Genomic DNA, 15,398 nt, shown 5'->3' on the forward strand with positions numbered 1-15,398 from the left:
CTTGCACTTTTCCCTTTCGTTATCGGTTCCCTAAAAAGCGGTAAACGTTGGATTGTTTTTGAAATACAACGAAGACACACACCATTTCCTTTGTTTCCTATAACTCATTATTTACATGTGCCAACTGCAGCAATCGGTTACAAAAATTCACTTGGTTAAGCTATACATAGTAGCTCGTAACATACAAAAAACATCAAAACGGTCCAATTGGACGACTAACTACGACACACAAACGTGCTCTCCTTCAACCATATCAAAATGAAAACCCAGCGAAAAAAGATTCAGCAGCATCCCATGCTTCTCCAACGTCATAGTTTTGTGAGGTACACTAAAAAGAAAATCGTAGAAATTACACATCAGAATATATTTCGCTTTGTCCTTTCAATGAAACGAATGAACCCAGAACGTCGCACATCAGCATATGCAGCTGAATGGGACAAGAACGCCTTATCACAGAAAAGTCACAGATAAAGTCACATAGCATATAATGAGTAATTCTCACATACTTCCTACTTCCTCAACAATATTCCTTCTTACGCATCACCCTCACCAGTTGGTTGTTCGGTGGCATCTTCAGCCTGTTCTCCTGGTTGTTCAGTGGCATCTTCAGCTTGTTCAGCTGGTTGTTCAGTGGCATCTTCAACACCTTCAGCAGCAACTTGTTCGCCAGCATCTTCACTTGCAGGCTTCTTTGGAGAAGACCCAGTTGATGCCTCCTTGGGAATATCAGCCTCATCAAGTTCTTCATGCTCATCTGTTTGCTCAGCTGCAGTTTCTTGAGCAACCTCCTCGGCTGGTTGTTCAGTGGCATCTTCAGCTTGTTCAGCTGGTTGTTCAGTGGCATCTTCAACACCTTCAGCAGCAACTTGTTCGCCAGCATCTTCACTTGCAGGCTTCTTTGGAGAAGACCCAGTTGATGCCTCTTTGGGAATATCAGCCTCATCAAGTTCTTCATGCTCATCTGTTTGCTCAGCTGCAGTTTCTTGAGCAACCTCCTCGGCTGGTTGTTCAGTGGCATCCTCAGCCTGTTCAGCTGGTTGTTCAGTGGTATCTTCAGCTTGTTCTCCTGGTTGTTCGGTGGCATCTTCCGCCTCCTCAGCTGGTTGTTCAGTGGTATCTTCAGCTTGTTCAGTTGGTTGTTCAGTGGTATCTTCCGCCTCCTCAGCTGGTTGTTCAGTGGTATCTTCAGCTTGTTCAGCTGGTTGTTCAGTGGTATCTTCAACACCTTCAGCAGCAACTTGTTCGCCAGCATCTTCACTTGCAGGCTTCTTTGGAGAAGACCCAGTTGATGCCTCTTTGGGAATATCAGCCTCATCAAGTTCTTCATGCTCATCTGGTTGTTCAGTGGCATCCTCAGCCTGTTCAGCTGGTTGTTCAGTGGCATCTTCAGCTTGTTCAGTTGGTTGTTCAGTGGTATCTTCCGCCTCCTCAGCTGGTTGTTCAGTGGTATCTTCAGCTTGTTCAGCTGGTTGTTCAGTGGTATCTTCAGCTTGTTCTCCTGGTTGTTCAGTGGTATCTTCAGCCTGTTCAGCTGATTGTTCAGTGGCATCTTCAGCCTGTTCAGCTGGTTGTTCAGTGGCATCTTCAACACCTTCAGCAGCAACTTGTTCGCCGGCATCTTCACTTGCAGGCTTCTTTGGAGAAGACCCAGTTGATGCCTCTTTGGGAATATCAGCCTCATCAAGTTCTTCATGCTCATCTGGTTGTTCAGTGGCATCCTCAGCCTGTTCAGCTGGTTGTTCAGTGGCATCTTCAGCTTGTTCAGTTGGTTGTTCAGTGGTATCTTCCGCCTCCTCAGCTGGTTGTTCAGTGGTATCTTCAGCTTGTTCAGCTGGTTGTTCAGTGGTATCTTCAGCTTGTTCTCCTGGTTGTTCAGTGGTATCTTCAGCCTGTTCAGCTGATTGTTCAGTGGCATCTTCAGCCTGTTCAGCTGGTTGTTCAGTGGCATCTTCAACACCTTCAGCAGCAACTTGTTCGCCGGCATCTTCACTTGCAGGCTTCTTTGGAGAAGACCCAGTTGATGCCTCCTTGGGAATATCAGCCTCATCAAGTTCTTCATGCTCATCTGTTTGCTCAGCTGCAGTTTCCTGAGCAACCTCCTCAGCTGGTTGTTCAGTGGTATCTTCAGCCTGTTCAGCTGATTGTTCAGTGGCATCTTCAACACCTTCAGCAGCAACTTGTTCGCCGGCATCTTCACTTGCAGGCTTCTTTGGAGAAGACCCAGTTGATGCCTCTTTGGGAATATCAGCCTCATCAAGTTCTTCATGCTCAGCTGGTTGTTCAGTGGCATCCTCAGCCTGTTCAGCTGATTGTTCAGTGGCATCTTCAACACCTTCAGCAGCAACTTGTTCGCCAGCATCTTCACTTGCAGGCTTCTTTGGAGAAGACCCAGTTGATGCCTCTTTGGGAATATCAGCCTCATCAAGTTCTTCATGCTCATCTGTTTGCTCAGCTGCAGTTTCCTGAGCAACCTCCTCAGCTGGTTGTTCAGTGGCATCTTCAGCCTGTTCAGCTGGTTGTTCAGTGGCATCTTCAACACCTTCAGCAGCAACTTGTTCGCCGGCATCTTCACTTGCAGGCTTCTTTGGAGAAGACCCAGTTGATGCCTCCTTGGGAATATCAGCCTCATCAAGTTCTTCATGCTCAGCTGGTTGTTCAGTGGCATCCTCAGCCTGTTCAGCTGATTGTTCAGTGGCATCTTCAACACCTTCAGCAGCAACTTGTTCGCCAGCATCTTCACTTGCAGGCTTCTTTGGAGAAGACCCAGTTGATGCCTCTTTGGGAATATCAGCCTCATCAAGTTCTTCATGCTCATCTGTTTGCTCAGCTGCAGTTTCCTGAGCAACCTCCTCAGCTGGTTGTTCAGTGGCATCTTCAGCCTGTTCAGCTGGTTGTTCAGTGGCATCTTCAACACCTTCAGCAGCAACTTGTTCGCCGGCATCTTCACTTGCAGGCTTCTTTGGAGAAGACCCAGTTGATGCCTCCTTGGGAATATCAGCCTCATCAAGCTCCTCATGCTCTTCAACCTCCTGTCTAGGTGTCACCGATCGTGACGACTCAGCCGACGACTCATGAACAGGCGGGTACTTGTTGGCCTCTCTTGCTTTAGCCTCCGCAGCCTCCCTTATCTTCTCTGGTAAGCACGTCAACATGCGCATCAGTGGAGTGCAGCTGGTTCCATGCCACGCTATCGTCGCGGTAAGCTTACCATATGGTCCATATGATTCTCGTGTACACTCGAGAGTCTTCTCCCAAAGCTCCTTTTGCTCTTCCTCCTCAATGAAATACCGTTCTGCTGTCTCGCACCGACTCGTTGAATACAACCGTACGCCGTACATATCAAACAACCAGCGGAGCATACATTTCCATTCCTCCAGCTCCTCCGCCTCAACGACAGCACGGGAGTCTAGGTGCTCTTCCTCGAAAGTTTTTTCTTTAACAGGGCCTTTGGTACGTTCAACGCACTGACGGCGGAAGAACTCAGGTGGAGCGTAGCGAAAGACGCCACGTCGGATGACGACACGCTGGTCTGCCTCAGTTTGCTGTATGCGTTCACGGACCTCATTCTCATGATCAACGAGTTGACGTAGACACACCAGCAAAAACCACGAATGCGAACATTCCTTTTCAACTTTCTCACGGAGGCGATGCTCGACACCACTGAGCCACGTTCGCAACTCTTCTTCCTCCTTTAACAGCGTGAAGTACTTCGCCCGTGGAAAGGCACGGATGAGTGGCTGCTGCCGCACCAATGGATTTTGTTGACGCTGCCTTATCAACTCTAGGTTGGTTTGCCTCATGCCCAGCGTAATTAAACGTGTGAGACTCGGCTCGAATTTTAGAGTCGGGTTACGCTCGATTTCTTTCCTCTCGGCAATCATCACACCTCGTTCATGCATAAGATCAGCGAGTGCGTGGCTTAACTGTTCTTCAATAGCCTTTCGCTCCCCTGTCTCCTCACGGCACAAACGCAGCAGTAACTCATGGTGAGTTGGAACGCGTGAAACAAGAGAGTTATAGTAATCGGCAAAGTTCTTGTGGACAACGGCCATGTCTCCGCTTTACTTGATGTAATACCGAATAATAAAAAAACTGCAGTGGGTAAGTAGAGAAGTGGTAGTCCGACAACGCCCTTTTTTTTTCTCCCTCTTTCTTTGGTTTCCTCAAGAATAAGTGTTCTTCGTGAGCGGCCCCCAACCCGTATTGCCACGTGCGTGGTATATGATCAATGCTTGTTTTTGCTTCGCCACTCTCTTCCTTTTTTTGAATGTTACTCTTTAGTCAATACAATAAGAAGATTTTTAAAATTTTTTCTGTCTCTGCTCTCTTTACACTCCTGGAAATAAAGTGTGTTTGAAGCAAGGGAGTCAACCGCAAGGCAGAATTATTGTTAACAAGTTACAGCATGCAGAATAAGTTTGGTGCAGCAGCGACGCGGATATAAAAATTAAGACGCGTTATTTTAAATGAAAACAGAAGTAAATTGATAAGGAGAAAAACAGTTGGCGTGAGCCTCCTTCGGGCAGCGGGGACGGTACAAAATATACAAGTAAATCATGAACGTTTGCACGAAAGGGAGAAGAAGCCATGCCACATGCACACCTTTAACTTATTTTCACTCTTTCGCTGTTTCCCTTTCTTCCTTCCATGTTGAGAGAACATTCCCAGAAACTCGCTAGTTTTCATAAACTACAAATATATAAACAAACATATATATATGTGTGTGTGTTACGTGTGCTTGCTCTCGACAAAATAAGACAAATCATTGTGTATCACTTTACACGTACGTATGTGCCTTAAACCCTCTCCCCACACCTCAAGGCACCGCAGCAAAATGCCGCAGAAGGTCAGGGAGGTAAGCGCATTTAAAAGGTAAATGGGACAAGCAACATCCTGCTCCAGTCGCAAAAAGATAGAAGTTTGACAATTAATACAGAACAAACGAAAACAAAACCAAGGTATAAAAAATGGATCCCAACACTTCCGAAATAAACTCCTTTTACCGTTCAGCCGCTGTGCTCTGCAGAGCATTGACGACCAAACCGTTACTGTGGTGAACAGTACTTCGACCTCCACCCCTTCTCCAAATGAACTTACCAGTCTGTGAAGAACCCGCACGCACAACGCGGGGGGAGGGAGGGGGAGGGGGAAATGCCCCTTCCTTTTGTTTATGTGTCCCTCATGTGGATCACAAAGAAACAAAAAAGAAAGAGGGACGATTGGGGTACATACGTCTCCTGCCTTTATCAATATGCACCCAGTCGGAATCGTCTACAACTCATACACATTTCCGATACCTCCATTATGCGCCATTATGCGTCCCTATGCAGCATGTACGCACCCCCTCCGAATGCGGCTCACTGCATGCACTCGCGCATCCGACAGTAGTGGCGCACACTCAATTTAAATTCTCTCATTAATTAAGGGGGTTTAAATGTCGCATACACCGCGGTTGCGCAGCGAAGCTAAGACTAGAGAGACGAAAGTTAAGTGGGTCCAGCGACAATTGCTCGACGTCCCAACCAACCGCTTGAAGAGACTTCCTCAATTCGCCTCCTCGCTTCAACCAAAGCGACTGTTCCCCGTTGCAGGAACGAAGGAAACGACGAAGTTCCGCTAAATCATCGGCATGTTGTAGCAGTGCAGTGTACGCAAGAAGGTACGCAGTCAGCAGATGCAATGAATCGCACTCCTGATGGACGAAAAGCACCAACCGCTTGCCCAACACTTCAGATGTAGGAACATTTTTCTTCTTTGAGAAAAACCACTTACTGATTCGTTGTGTCAGCTGTGGTTTTTCCCATCGATGCCAGCGGTCCAGAAGTGATAGGGGGGCAGAAGGCTCCCAAAGGGCAAAAAGAAACATTTCTGAGGAACACAAGTACACAACATCTTCATCGAGAGAAGAGTACCGAATGCGGATCTTTCCGATTGGTGGATTTACGTAGAGAAGCCCTATGCGGTCGTTACCATCGGATCTCCCTCTGTCTATCATCCGGAGTCCAATGGCATCACTTACCTCCCGTGGCGATAATACACGTCCCCTCTGGTGACCCTCCTCTCGCATGTAGAAGCGAAGGATCACGGAGAGGGTAGTTTCATTCAATATGCGAAAGGCTATATTACACATGGACAAATGAGAAATCGCTAAATTTGCACCACAGCACATAAGCACCGTAGCAAGTTGGGCCGTCACCGATGGTACTAAAGATGTGTATGCAATTCCCAGTGCCGTTGAGACGGTGTAGATAACCATTCCAAAAGAGTTGAACTTCTTCGTGAGTTCCGCCAGGTTGTTACTGATGGCGAAGTGTTGCAGAGCGGAGGCTCTCGTCACCAAAAACATAAGCGACGCCGACTGCCGCACACACGAGGTTAGGATTGCGGCTGCAAGCAGATGATTTGGTACTGTTGTCGGAATAATCATCTCAGCTATGACGGAGAGATTGTGCAGCGCTACAGAAAAAACAAACCAAAACTTCGGCCTGTTTTCGTACGATATGACGCGATTTGCCAAATACGCAGCGGCTAGGGCGGGGGCAAGATCTTTCAGCATCCATAGTTGTGGTGAAGATGCAAGTAAAAATCCATTAAGAATCGACTGATATCCAATTGATGAAGCAAAACTCGATACAAAGCTGCTACACAGGGAAAGAAGAAAATACCGTCTAAACCCCTCTCCACACGAATCAGGATACCCTGCAGGCATCCCAAATAAGTGCAAACGCTGCAAAAGCGACTCATTGCGCCGTGATGCAAGCCTAACTTCGAGAGGATGTGCGACCACAGTCTCCCACGAATAATTTACGTTACATTGCGAAAAACCAAGCTCGGATGGCGTGAGTGAAACCTCCCTTTTCTGTTTGTTGGAGTGGTTATACGAAGTGACTACAGAGGCATGAGATGAGTATCCCCCTTTGGTACCATCCCTAGGGGAAATAACAATCCGTTGTGACTGCGGTTCACACGGAAATGAAGTGTCAGTTACGCAAGAGGCCACTGCTCGACTTCTGTTACTGCGTATACCCCCATTCAGCGGCGCCATATGACGTATCCGCAACAATGTTGGGCCCACATAATGGTTAGACGCGTGACGGCGCACCGTCCCACACAGACTGCAGGCAACCAAACGCATCATTAAACCTGTGAGTGTAAGCGCACAAGGAAAAAAAAGTGTGTATGTGTGTACACTGTGACGATACATGAGGGAGCAGTGTGTCTCCACGTAAAACACATAATAGTATTACGTTTGACAAATGAACAGGAGGGAAAAATAATGAGAAAGGCAGGCGAAGACATATGGCGTCGTAACCCTCCCTCCAAAAACCGAAACTCGCATCTTCTAATCACTACATCTGAACCCGCAACAACTCAGCCCGGACAAAATGTATCTTAAAAGCCTCCCTCCCTCCTTTTGTCTCCTATTTGCATGTATCATCGTTCCGTTACTTCTTTTCTTCCTTCGGAGGTCATTCATCATAAAAATGTGTCCCAACCTGTTTAAGTAACAAGTTCACGTTATTTTTATGTTTCTCCCCTTCCCCTCCCTCCGTCGCACACCAAGGTTTCTTCACACGAACATTCATGCTCATGTGAAAATACAATAACATCCTCCCCCAACAAAAAAAAAACAACAAAAAATACACCGCAGCAGCCACTAAAACAGTTGTATACATGTGTGCATGGCACACCATTGTACCTGCAATTGAAAGGGAAAAGGAGGAAGCTCATGAACGCGTCCGATTGAGGCCTTTAAGTGGGAAACGGAACGGTCCCCGTTTTCGTTCTGCAACTCTAATTAAAACAGCACAAACTGTCGCGGGTGTCATTGGTCGTGGCAAACACAACAAAAATTAAAAAAAACAGAACAAAAAAAACCGTTCGGACTCCAGACAAAAAAAAATGACAGTAGTATTGAATAGAGTGAAGATACCCTTGTGGTTCCCTCTCCTATCTTTGACATAGCCGTCATGCCGAACGCAGTGGCGTTACATTTGTCAAACTGAACGGATTGTTTGGGATCAATAAACCGAATCAAAAATAACAGTGAGAAACTAATCGAGGTAAGCACAGAGCAGGAATACATCGGTGCGGGTGAGGTAAGTAAAGGCCCTGAATGCGGCACGAGAAACGAAAAAGAAAAAGCCCAGCAGCAGCACTGCACAAAAAGCAACTGCCATAGACGAATTGGAGCATAACGCACATTGCAAAAATTGTACAACGAAAATCATATAACAGAGAAAGAAAAAAAACATCGAACAAACATCATTCCCACCAAACCAAACTATTCTTTACACAGTTTTCTACCTTCCTACCCCGTCAGATTTTATTCTACTCTACATTTTGTGTTATTTGAACTCTCTCTCTCTCTCTCTCAAACACTCTTTTTCTTTTTTACTCTTTCGTCTATCCATCAAATTTTCGTTTGTGATTCCGTATTTATGTATATTCCGCACAGACTTTTCTTATATTCTCCTTTTTCCCTTTTGTATCTTTTTCCTCACTCCTCTCCTGCTACACCAACACAACTTCCCCGTACCTCCCCGTCCTTGTCCCCCGTATGATCGAGTGCACAAACCCCTTCCGACCCGCCCCCCGAAAAAAAAAAGACAAAAAAAAAGGATAGCATAAGTAATTCACTGCGGGGCGCTAAAAATCTAGCCAGCTGGCACCTTCATCTTCTTTCGCGGGGGGATCTTCGGATTCACCTGCAACCTTCTCATTATCGTTCGGCGCGGCTCCATTATTTCCGGATGACCCTGAATCTCTATGTGTATCCGTTCCGCCACCTGTAGAAGCCACGATTTCAGACGAGCTCTTTTCCCCTGCTTCACCTGGCAAAGCGGTTTCACTGGTTTCCGAGTAATCATCAGCGTTTTTCCTGGAGGCCGAATACGATTTCGGGGCGTCCTCATCGTAGTCATCCCTTTGGCTCGCATACTCGTCAGACCCCTGTCCATCCGTCTGTTTGGAACTTTTGCTCTTCGCCGAATCACCGCCATCTCCCCCCGCCGACTCCCCTGTTGCTTTCACGCCTCCAGGTGCAACGTCATCGACCGAGCCGCGTTTTCGGGGCTGCGAGTTATTACGAGCCGCACTCTGAGGAGTTTCATCACTAAGCAACTGAGAAGTTGTGTTGCTCCTTCGAGCTTCGTCTACCCGCCGCTTGACTTCACCCAGCGGGTCATACACCTTTGCACCCGGTTTTCCGCCCCCGTTATCGGTATTAGAACTGCGTTGGTTACCTTCGTTTGACCCTATCCTTGGGGACGGATCCCCACCCCTCTGTTCGAGGTTCCGCGCCACATCACCCCGAGGAGTTGTAAAGCTCTTGTCCACAGGTTCACGTGTTGGTGAGTTAGCAGTCTTTTGCCGATCAGCCTTTGAGGTCAAACGGTATATTTCGTCCCTCAATTCTCTTATTTTTGCTACATAGTATGCACGAGATTCCTTGTCGTGCCGGCTTCCCACCCTTCCACCACTAGAGTCAGACATATCTCCCCGACTCTTGGCTTTGAGGCGAGAAAGCTGCTTGTGCAGTTCGCAAATAGTTTCTGCCTTCCATCGGTATTCCTCGAACAAAGTCCGTGTGCCTTCATCGAGATCGGTGGGGGGTTCCCATTCCTTGGCTTCACGTACCTGTTCCTCCAACCTTTCCACACGTTTCTGAGTATCCTTCCGCATCCTTATTGCCGAAACGGCGTCTCGACGCCGATGATCAAGTATTCGCCGCGCAAGTACCGAGTTGGCACGTATTTCATCAGCTAGCTGCTTAAACACCTTTTTCGGATCCCCCGTTTCGGAGGTGTTTACCAACAACTTTTCGTTACTCCGTATGGACAGCAACAATGCGCGGCGCTCTTTGCTAAGCTCTGCAATGTCATTCTTGCACTCTTGAATAAGTTTGACGTACACGTGCATTTGCTTAATGCAATAAACCTTCCTTTGCAGAAAGCATTGCCGTTCAAGAAGCTCATCTCTCTCCCTCAGTAATTCACGTCGGGTGCCCTCGCGACTCAACATCCGCTGGAAACTAGCAGCGGCGGGTCTTTGGTATTGTTTCCACATTGTCCTGTTTTGGGAGCGACATAAAGTAGTATTCCTTCCCTTTTGAAGAATTGAACGTTGTGCTTCCAACTTCAAACGAAGTTGATCATTTAACAAAAGAAGGTCGTTAAGTTCCTCTTTGGTAGACACAGAGGTAACCTGCTGGTCAGCCATCGCGTAGGCCGCTCCACGGGTTTGCCCAGTCTCGGCAGAGGGTCGTGTGGTCGGTTTACTGTCGCTGCCTGCGTTAGAATCATCACCAGCGCTCCGTGCGTGTGGTACGACATGTTTTTTCACCTCTGGACGCTTCTTCGGGGGAGTGTCACTTGAAGCAGACGAACTACCCCCATCGTCAGAAGACTCGTGGTCGCTGGAATCGTCTTTTCTCCTTGAGCTAAGGTAAGTTCCAGTGCCATTTTTGCCACTTCGCCGCCGACCTTCACCGGATCTATTACTTCCAGATGAACCCGACCCACTGCCCCTTCTACTACCAGAGGCACTCGACGCGCCGCTCTTGTCACTGCCTTCGGAAGCAGCCAACACGCTGCTCTTCCTTCTGCTTGTGGAGACATCCGATTCCGTGTATTTTTTACCGCTGTCCGACTTGTCTGACCCACCGCTCCCTTTACTCGACCCTGATGATGCACTCGACGCACTTCGAGAGCCATTCTTGCTTTCATCATACTCATCTTCGTAATCATCACCGTTAGAGGATCCACTTCCAGACCTCTTCGAGGAGCTATCACTCTCACTCCCTGACTCTGATGAGCTCATTATATTTCACCCACTCCGTAGTGCGTTGCTGTGCCGCAATAACCCTTGAACACCCTTTTTACAAAGGATATCGCTTCCTTCACTACTTCTACTTGGGTGGTGGCGTACAGTGTGTAAAGGAAGGTGAAAATAGTTTCATCAGAAACGTATATACAGATTAAACGAGAAAGGTGGTGACCTGCCGCTTCCAGACAAAGGGGAACAAGTGGCAGTGAGGGAAAAAAAGGTTACAGAGATTTTAAATAGGTGAACAATCAAGGACCGCTCTTCATTTCTACATTGAAGGTAATTGAAAAGGCAAGGACCACAAACTGAACAAGGCCCGTCATCCATACATCTATCCACCGCTCTCCCCCCTTCCCACACAAAAATCTTTAACATATTCTAACTCGTTTCTCCTCCAGGTTGGTTCCCACACACACGTGTACAGAGACGCCACAGAGGAGAGTTTCCTTCTAGAGGCGGCAACAACAGTTCCGAGCAATGTTGCTTCAACAAGGAAAAAAGAGGTAACGAGGGGAGCACTAACATGGAAGTGTGGGAACTCCCGATTCACAACCAATTCAAAAATCACAATTTACACACCGCCAACTCACTTTACTTGGCATCTAGAATACGGCTCAACTCGGATTTCTGTTCTAGCGTGAGAAATCCTGGAAATGTTGTGTCACACTCGACGATGAGGTCGCCACGCGGGTTAGAGGGCTCGTCATTACGTGGAAGTCCTTGGCCAACGACGCGACGGCTGTACTTTGGGTGCACGATTTCATCAATGAGAACCGCAACATCAGTGCCTTCCATCGTTTGTACGGTTAGGGTTACGCCACAGAGTGCCTCCCTAAGGGTAATGGGCACCCTCACGACAAGATCGTCACCTTCACGGCGGAAACGCTCATGTGGAAGTAATTCCAACACCACGACCACATCACCACGTGCCCGGCCCTCCTCCCAGTCGCCCTTACCGTCAACAACAAATTTATCTCCCGCATGTGCACCTTTCGGCACGCGGAGCTCAAAGAACTCCTCCACCACCGTTTCGTTGCCCTGGCGGACAAAACTGCACTTCCAAGACGCTCGCCGTACGGCACCGTAATACACATCCTCTAGCGTAACGGGCAGCTGCACCTCGATGGATGGTGCCTTCACGAGACTCTTGGGGATCACAGCAGTACTACTGAAGAAGTTGTGTCTATTGTTGCGTAGTCCATTGATCTCCCCAATCACCTGAAACGGGTTGTCAACACCAAAGAAACTCCGAAACACAGCATAGGGATCTATCGCGTCAAGATCAATCCCACCAGGAATGCCCTGCGCGCCCGTCCCACCATGCCGAACACCCTCCTCGCCATACAGGTCGTAGATGCCTCGTGCTTTGGGGTTTGAGAGCACGACATATGCCTGTGAAACGTGTTTGAATTGCTTTTCCAGTGCAGCTGGATCAGGGTGATCCGGATTGCATTGTGGATTCACCGCCATGGAGTGGCGACGGTACGCCTTAGCGATTGCATCGTCCTCCGCATCGTGTAAGATTCCGAGAACATCGTATAGATCGGCCATAGATGCCCACGCTCACCAAAATATGCACGGCGCTTAAATGGAGTCCTCACTCGCTTAAAAGAGATGGAAAATCCCCCTTCTTCTTTCAACTGCTTTATGACTTCCTTTTTTATTCCCTTCTCCTACAAGGTCGACAGCAACAAAGGTATTTGGGTAAATAAATAAAAAAGGTATGACACAGTGAAGCCGTAATTACGCCGTCCCCTTTCTCATATCTCCCTTGTTTCGCTCCCCTTTCCACCTCCTCTCTTTGCTTTGTTCGGCAAGAAGGGAACAAATGGAAAAGGGGAGGGGATGAAATTACTCATCCGCTTCAGTAGGGGGAGGGAAGATGACGAAAGCGAAAATGACATACTCGACAGATAACATCACAAATTTTTTTTTAAGTTAACCACAATAAGGAGGGTAGCAAGGGTGCGTGGATCGGGACGCTTTCCCTCTCCATATAAAAAAGATTCGCGCCCAAATTACAGAAGAAGAGAAACAGATGGAGGCCTACACATTCCACGCAAACACACATACATTTCTTTTTTTCTCACTCCGCTGTTTCAAATTTAATCCCTGTCGAGTAACACATATATAGGCACCCTTAAAATCCGGCGAGCCGTACCCGAGGCACCAAATTCGTGAAGGTTTAGAAGTCGATCCACATAGTGACGGCTCTCGAACCTTAAACTACCAGACGCACCGAGGTAAGGGAACAAAACACACAAAGAGATAAATAAAGGTGAAAAATAGTAAAGGAGAAGCAATAAGAGGTGTAAAAACAAGAAAGAAGGACAGTGACGCCGAGAAAAGCAATTGCAAGCAACCGCTCATGGCGAAGTTCCCACATCTGCACCGACTTCCTTACCCTGTCCTTCAAAACAACGGATAATAAGACGCAAAAAGTAAAACAAAAAAGAAAAAAAACGTCTCAACAGTGGGGTCCCAGCGTATATTCACCTTCCTTATTTCACCCTTGTCATGCCACCAGCAATCACACCACAGTAAACCGTTTGAAAGCGGAAGGGACGCAACCGATAACAGATCATTTTCGGGGTGTCACAAGATAAGAGTCCCTCGCCCGCGAACGCGTTTCAACGCGCACAGTGGAAGGGAAAACCTGACCGATTTTAGTGCCCGGTTTGACTGAAGTCAATGCACCACTGGGACGTTGGGTGGCGGTGCGTTGTAGCTTCAGTGGCGACTCAGCTGCAGGTTTTGACCCGATCTTGATACCGGCTGCATAATTAGTGGTGCATGAGTCCATGTGGCGAACAGCCGACATGGTCCTGGTAAGCATTCCAGCTGTGTTTGACCTCGTTCGTGTAAGTGGCGTCTTTCGACCCGTTGTCACCGTCATGGCAGTGTTGCTCATCGCCCCACTGGATTTCCCCCCAAGTGAGGAGAGAAGCGCAGAAGTTGACCGCGTTGACATCTGCCTGCGGACGCCCATGTCAAAAGTTCTTCGCGGTCTTGTGGGAGTTTCCCACCTCCCCTCGTACTCTGTATGATACTGGTTTCTATCAACCGATGAATCGCAAGAAGCCATCCGCGGCGATGCACCAAGAGGAACTCTCGGTCTCACACGGGGCGGGTTCCACCTCATTGATGAATCGATGTACGGGCGGCGTGCTGGGTTAGTGGCATAACCGGTGGAGCACTGACTATTTCTTGTCAGAGACATATTAGCAACGCTCGTTCCGTTGCTAAGAGACTGCGAAAGTTGTTGTAGCGTACATTTGCATGAGTGTGTTGCAGCTAACCACTCGGGGGATAAGTGGTACAACGACTGTGGTAGAACAGACTTACCTTGTGCGGCACGTAGTAATACTGTATAAAATATCTCGTGGCGAGCGATCACCAATAGTTGGGGATAGAAGCAGTTCAGCACATCTGGCTGGTGAGACATGCTCAAGAACGCTGCGAGTACCCTCTTGATCGAAGAAACAAACTCGTCCCGCCAATCAGCTGTGAAGCGGTTTGACGAACGCAAAAAATCTTGGAGTTCCTTGTATGAAATGAGTATATTGCCGCGGCTGGTTAAGCGATGAATACTCTGTAATGCTGCTCCCATCCTTGAAGCCTCCTTCCCTTGCATAGCTTTCGCAAACAAATACATCTCCTTTATATCACTGAGTGACGAATATTCAAAAGCCTCCACCAGCAACCGCTGAAGAGAAGCATCCACCACCTGCTTTTCTTCATCTGTTAACTCATTTGACGGGCCCAGAGACAAGGGAGATTTTACCTCCTCCCTTCGAATCGCCTCCGACACACCAGATAGCAAAGAAAGCATTTTATCACGTAAACCGTTCAATTGCTCCAACGTCATACCCTCCCATGTCGGGATTGCATCCGTATCCGTGAAGAACGAAGAAAGCACTGGTTCAGGTGTCGTACATCCCGATTCGTCGAGGTGAGTCGGAACAGTTGTTTTTGAGTAGCGAAACGCATCTTTCGCTCCTGCAGCACACGGTGGGGGAGCCGCTAATGGCTCCGGGCAACCACTTTCGGAAGAGGCGTTGTCTTTTTCCGAGGCGCCTTCCACACCTGCAGAATCGGCGAAAGCTGATGGCACATCTGTGGGTTCGGGATGGTACGATTCCAAATTGGCACTCTTGTCAGAAGCCGCACCGAATGACTCACGGTCATGCGTGCGAGCCGCTTCAGCACCATTGAGCGATTTGGGGCTGCCGCCACCATCAGATAACTGACCAATGTTCGGCACCTCCTCGTCAAGGCGTTGGAACATGTACCTCCTTTTTCCCCCTTTGTTTAAAAATTTTTAAAAAAAAAAATAAGTATGTGATTTTTCCTTTGTCGTTGAAATATTATCTTACGTGGAACGGAACGGACGCCGACCTACAAGCAACTAAGAATAAAACTCAAAAAAAAACAATAAGTAAACGGGAGGAAGAGGAAGAGGAAACAGTGTACGAGCATTTTCTAGCATGTGCGTCCGTACAAAAAAAAAATCCATTGTTTATTCTCCATTGTAACAAATTCTACAGATGCTCGTACAATGGCGAGCGCGA

The 15,398-nt window shown here is 47.9% G+C and overlaps 5 protein-coding genes across 5 annotated transcripts, besides 2 other annotated features; all 5 read right to left on the minus strand.

The window, feature by feature from the left end:
- Positions 1-533: 533 nt before the first annotated feature.
- On the minus strand, positions 534-4,052 carry Tb11.01.6740 (hypothetical protein, conserved; the record flags this gene model as incomplete). The annotated part of the gene is made up of 1 exon (XM_824475.1): positions 534-4,052. One exon carries the CDS (start codon positions 4,050-4,052, stop codon positions 534-536), a length of 3,519 nt encoding a protein of 1,172 aa, XP_829568.1.
- A 1,364-nt stretch (positions 4,053-5,416) lies between these two features.
- On the minus strand, positions 5,417-7,204 carry Tb11.01.6760 (hypothetical protein, conserved; the record flags this gene model as incomplete). The annotated part of the gene is made up of 1 exon (XM_824476.1): positions 5,417-7,204. One exon carries the CDS (start codon positions 7,202-7,204, stop codon positions 5,417-5,419), a length of 1,788 nt encoding a protein of 595 aa, XP_829569.1.
- Positions 7,205-8,357: 1,153 nt separating this feature from the next.
- Positions 8,358-8,404: a sequence feature (CT-rich).
- A 245-nt stretch (positions 8,405-8,649) lies between these two features.
- On the minus strand, positions 8,650-10,821 carry Tb11.01.6770 (hypothetical protein, conserved; the record flags this gene model as incomplete). The annotated part of the gene is made up of 1 exon (XM_824477.1): positions 8,650-10,821. The coding sequence occupies one exon, from the start codon at positions 10,819-10,821 to the stop codon at positions 8,650-8,652; it is 2,172 nt and encodes a 723-aa protein (XP_829570.1).
- Positions 10,822-11,418: 597 nt separating this feature from the next.
- On the minus strand, positions 11,419-12,378 carry Tb11.01.6780 (chaperone protein DnaJ; the record flags this gene model as incomplete). The annotated part of the gene is made up of 1 exon (XM_824478.1): positions 11,419-12,378. The coding sequence occupies one exon, from the start codon at positions 12,376-12,378 to the stop codon at positions 11,419-11,421; it is 960 nt and encodes a 319-aa protein (XP_829571.1).
- A 1,030-nt stretch (positions 12,379-13,408) lies between these two features.
- Tb11.01.6790 (hypothetical protein, conserved) lies at positions 13,409-15,115 on the minus strand (the record flags this gene model as incomplete). Its single annotated transcript, XM_824479.1, has 1 exon — positions 13,409-15,115. One exon carries the CDS (start codon positions 15,113-15,115, stop codon positions 13,409-13,411), a length of 1,707 nt encoding a protein of 568 aa, XP_829572.1.
- A 22-nt stretch (positions 15,116-15,137) lies between these two features.
- Positions 15,138-15,164: a sequence feature (AT_rich).
- The last annotated feature ends 234 nt before the right edge of the window (positions 15,165-15,398 follow it).

This window comes from Trypanosoma brucei (assembly GCF_000002445.2).
Source record: "Trypanosoma brucei brucei TREU927 chromosome 11 chr11_scaffold01 genomic scaffold, whole genome shotgun sequence".
Lineage (NCBI taxonomy): Eukaryota > Euglenozoa > Kinetoplastea > Trypanosomatida > Trypanosomatidae > Trypanosoma > Trypanosoma brucei.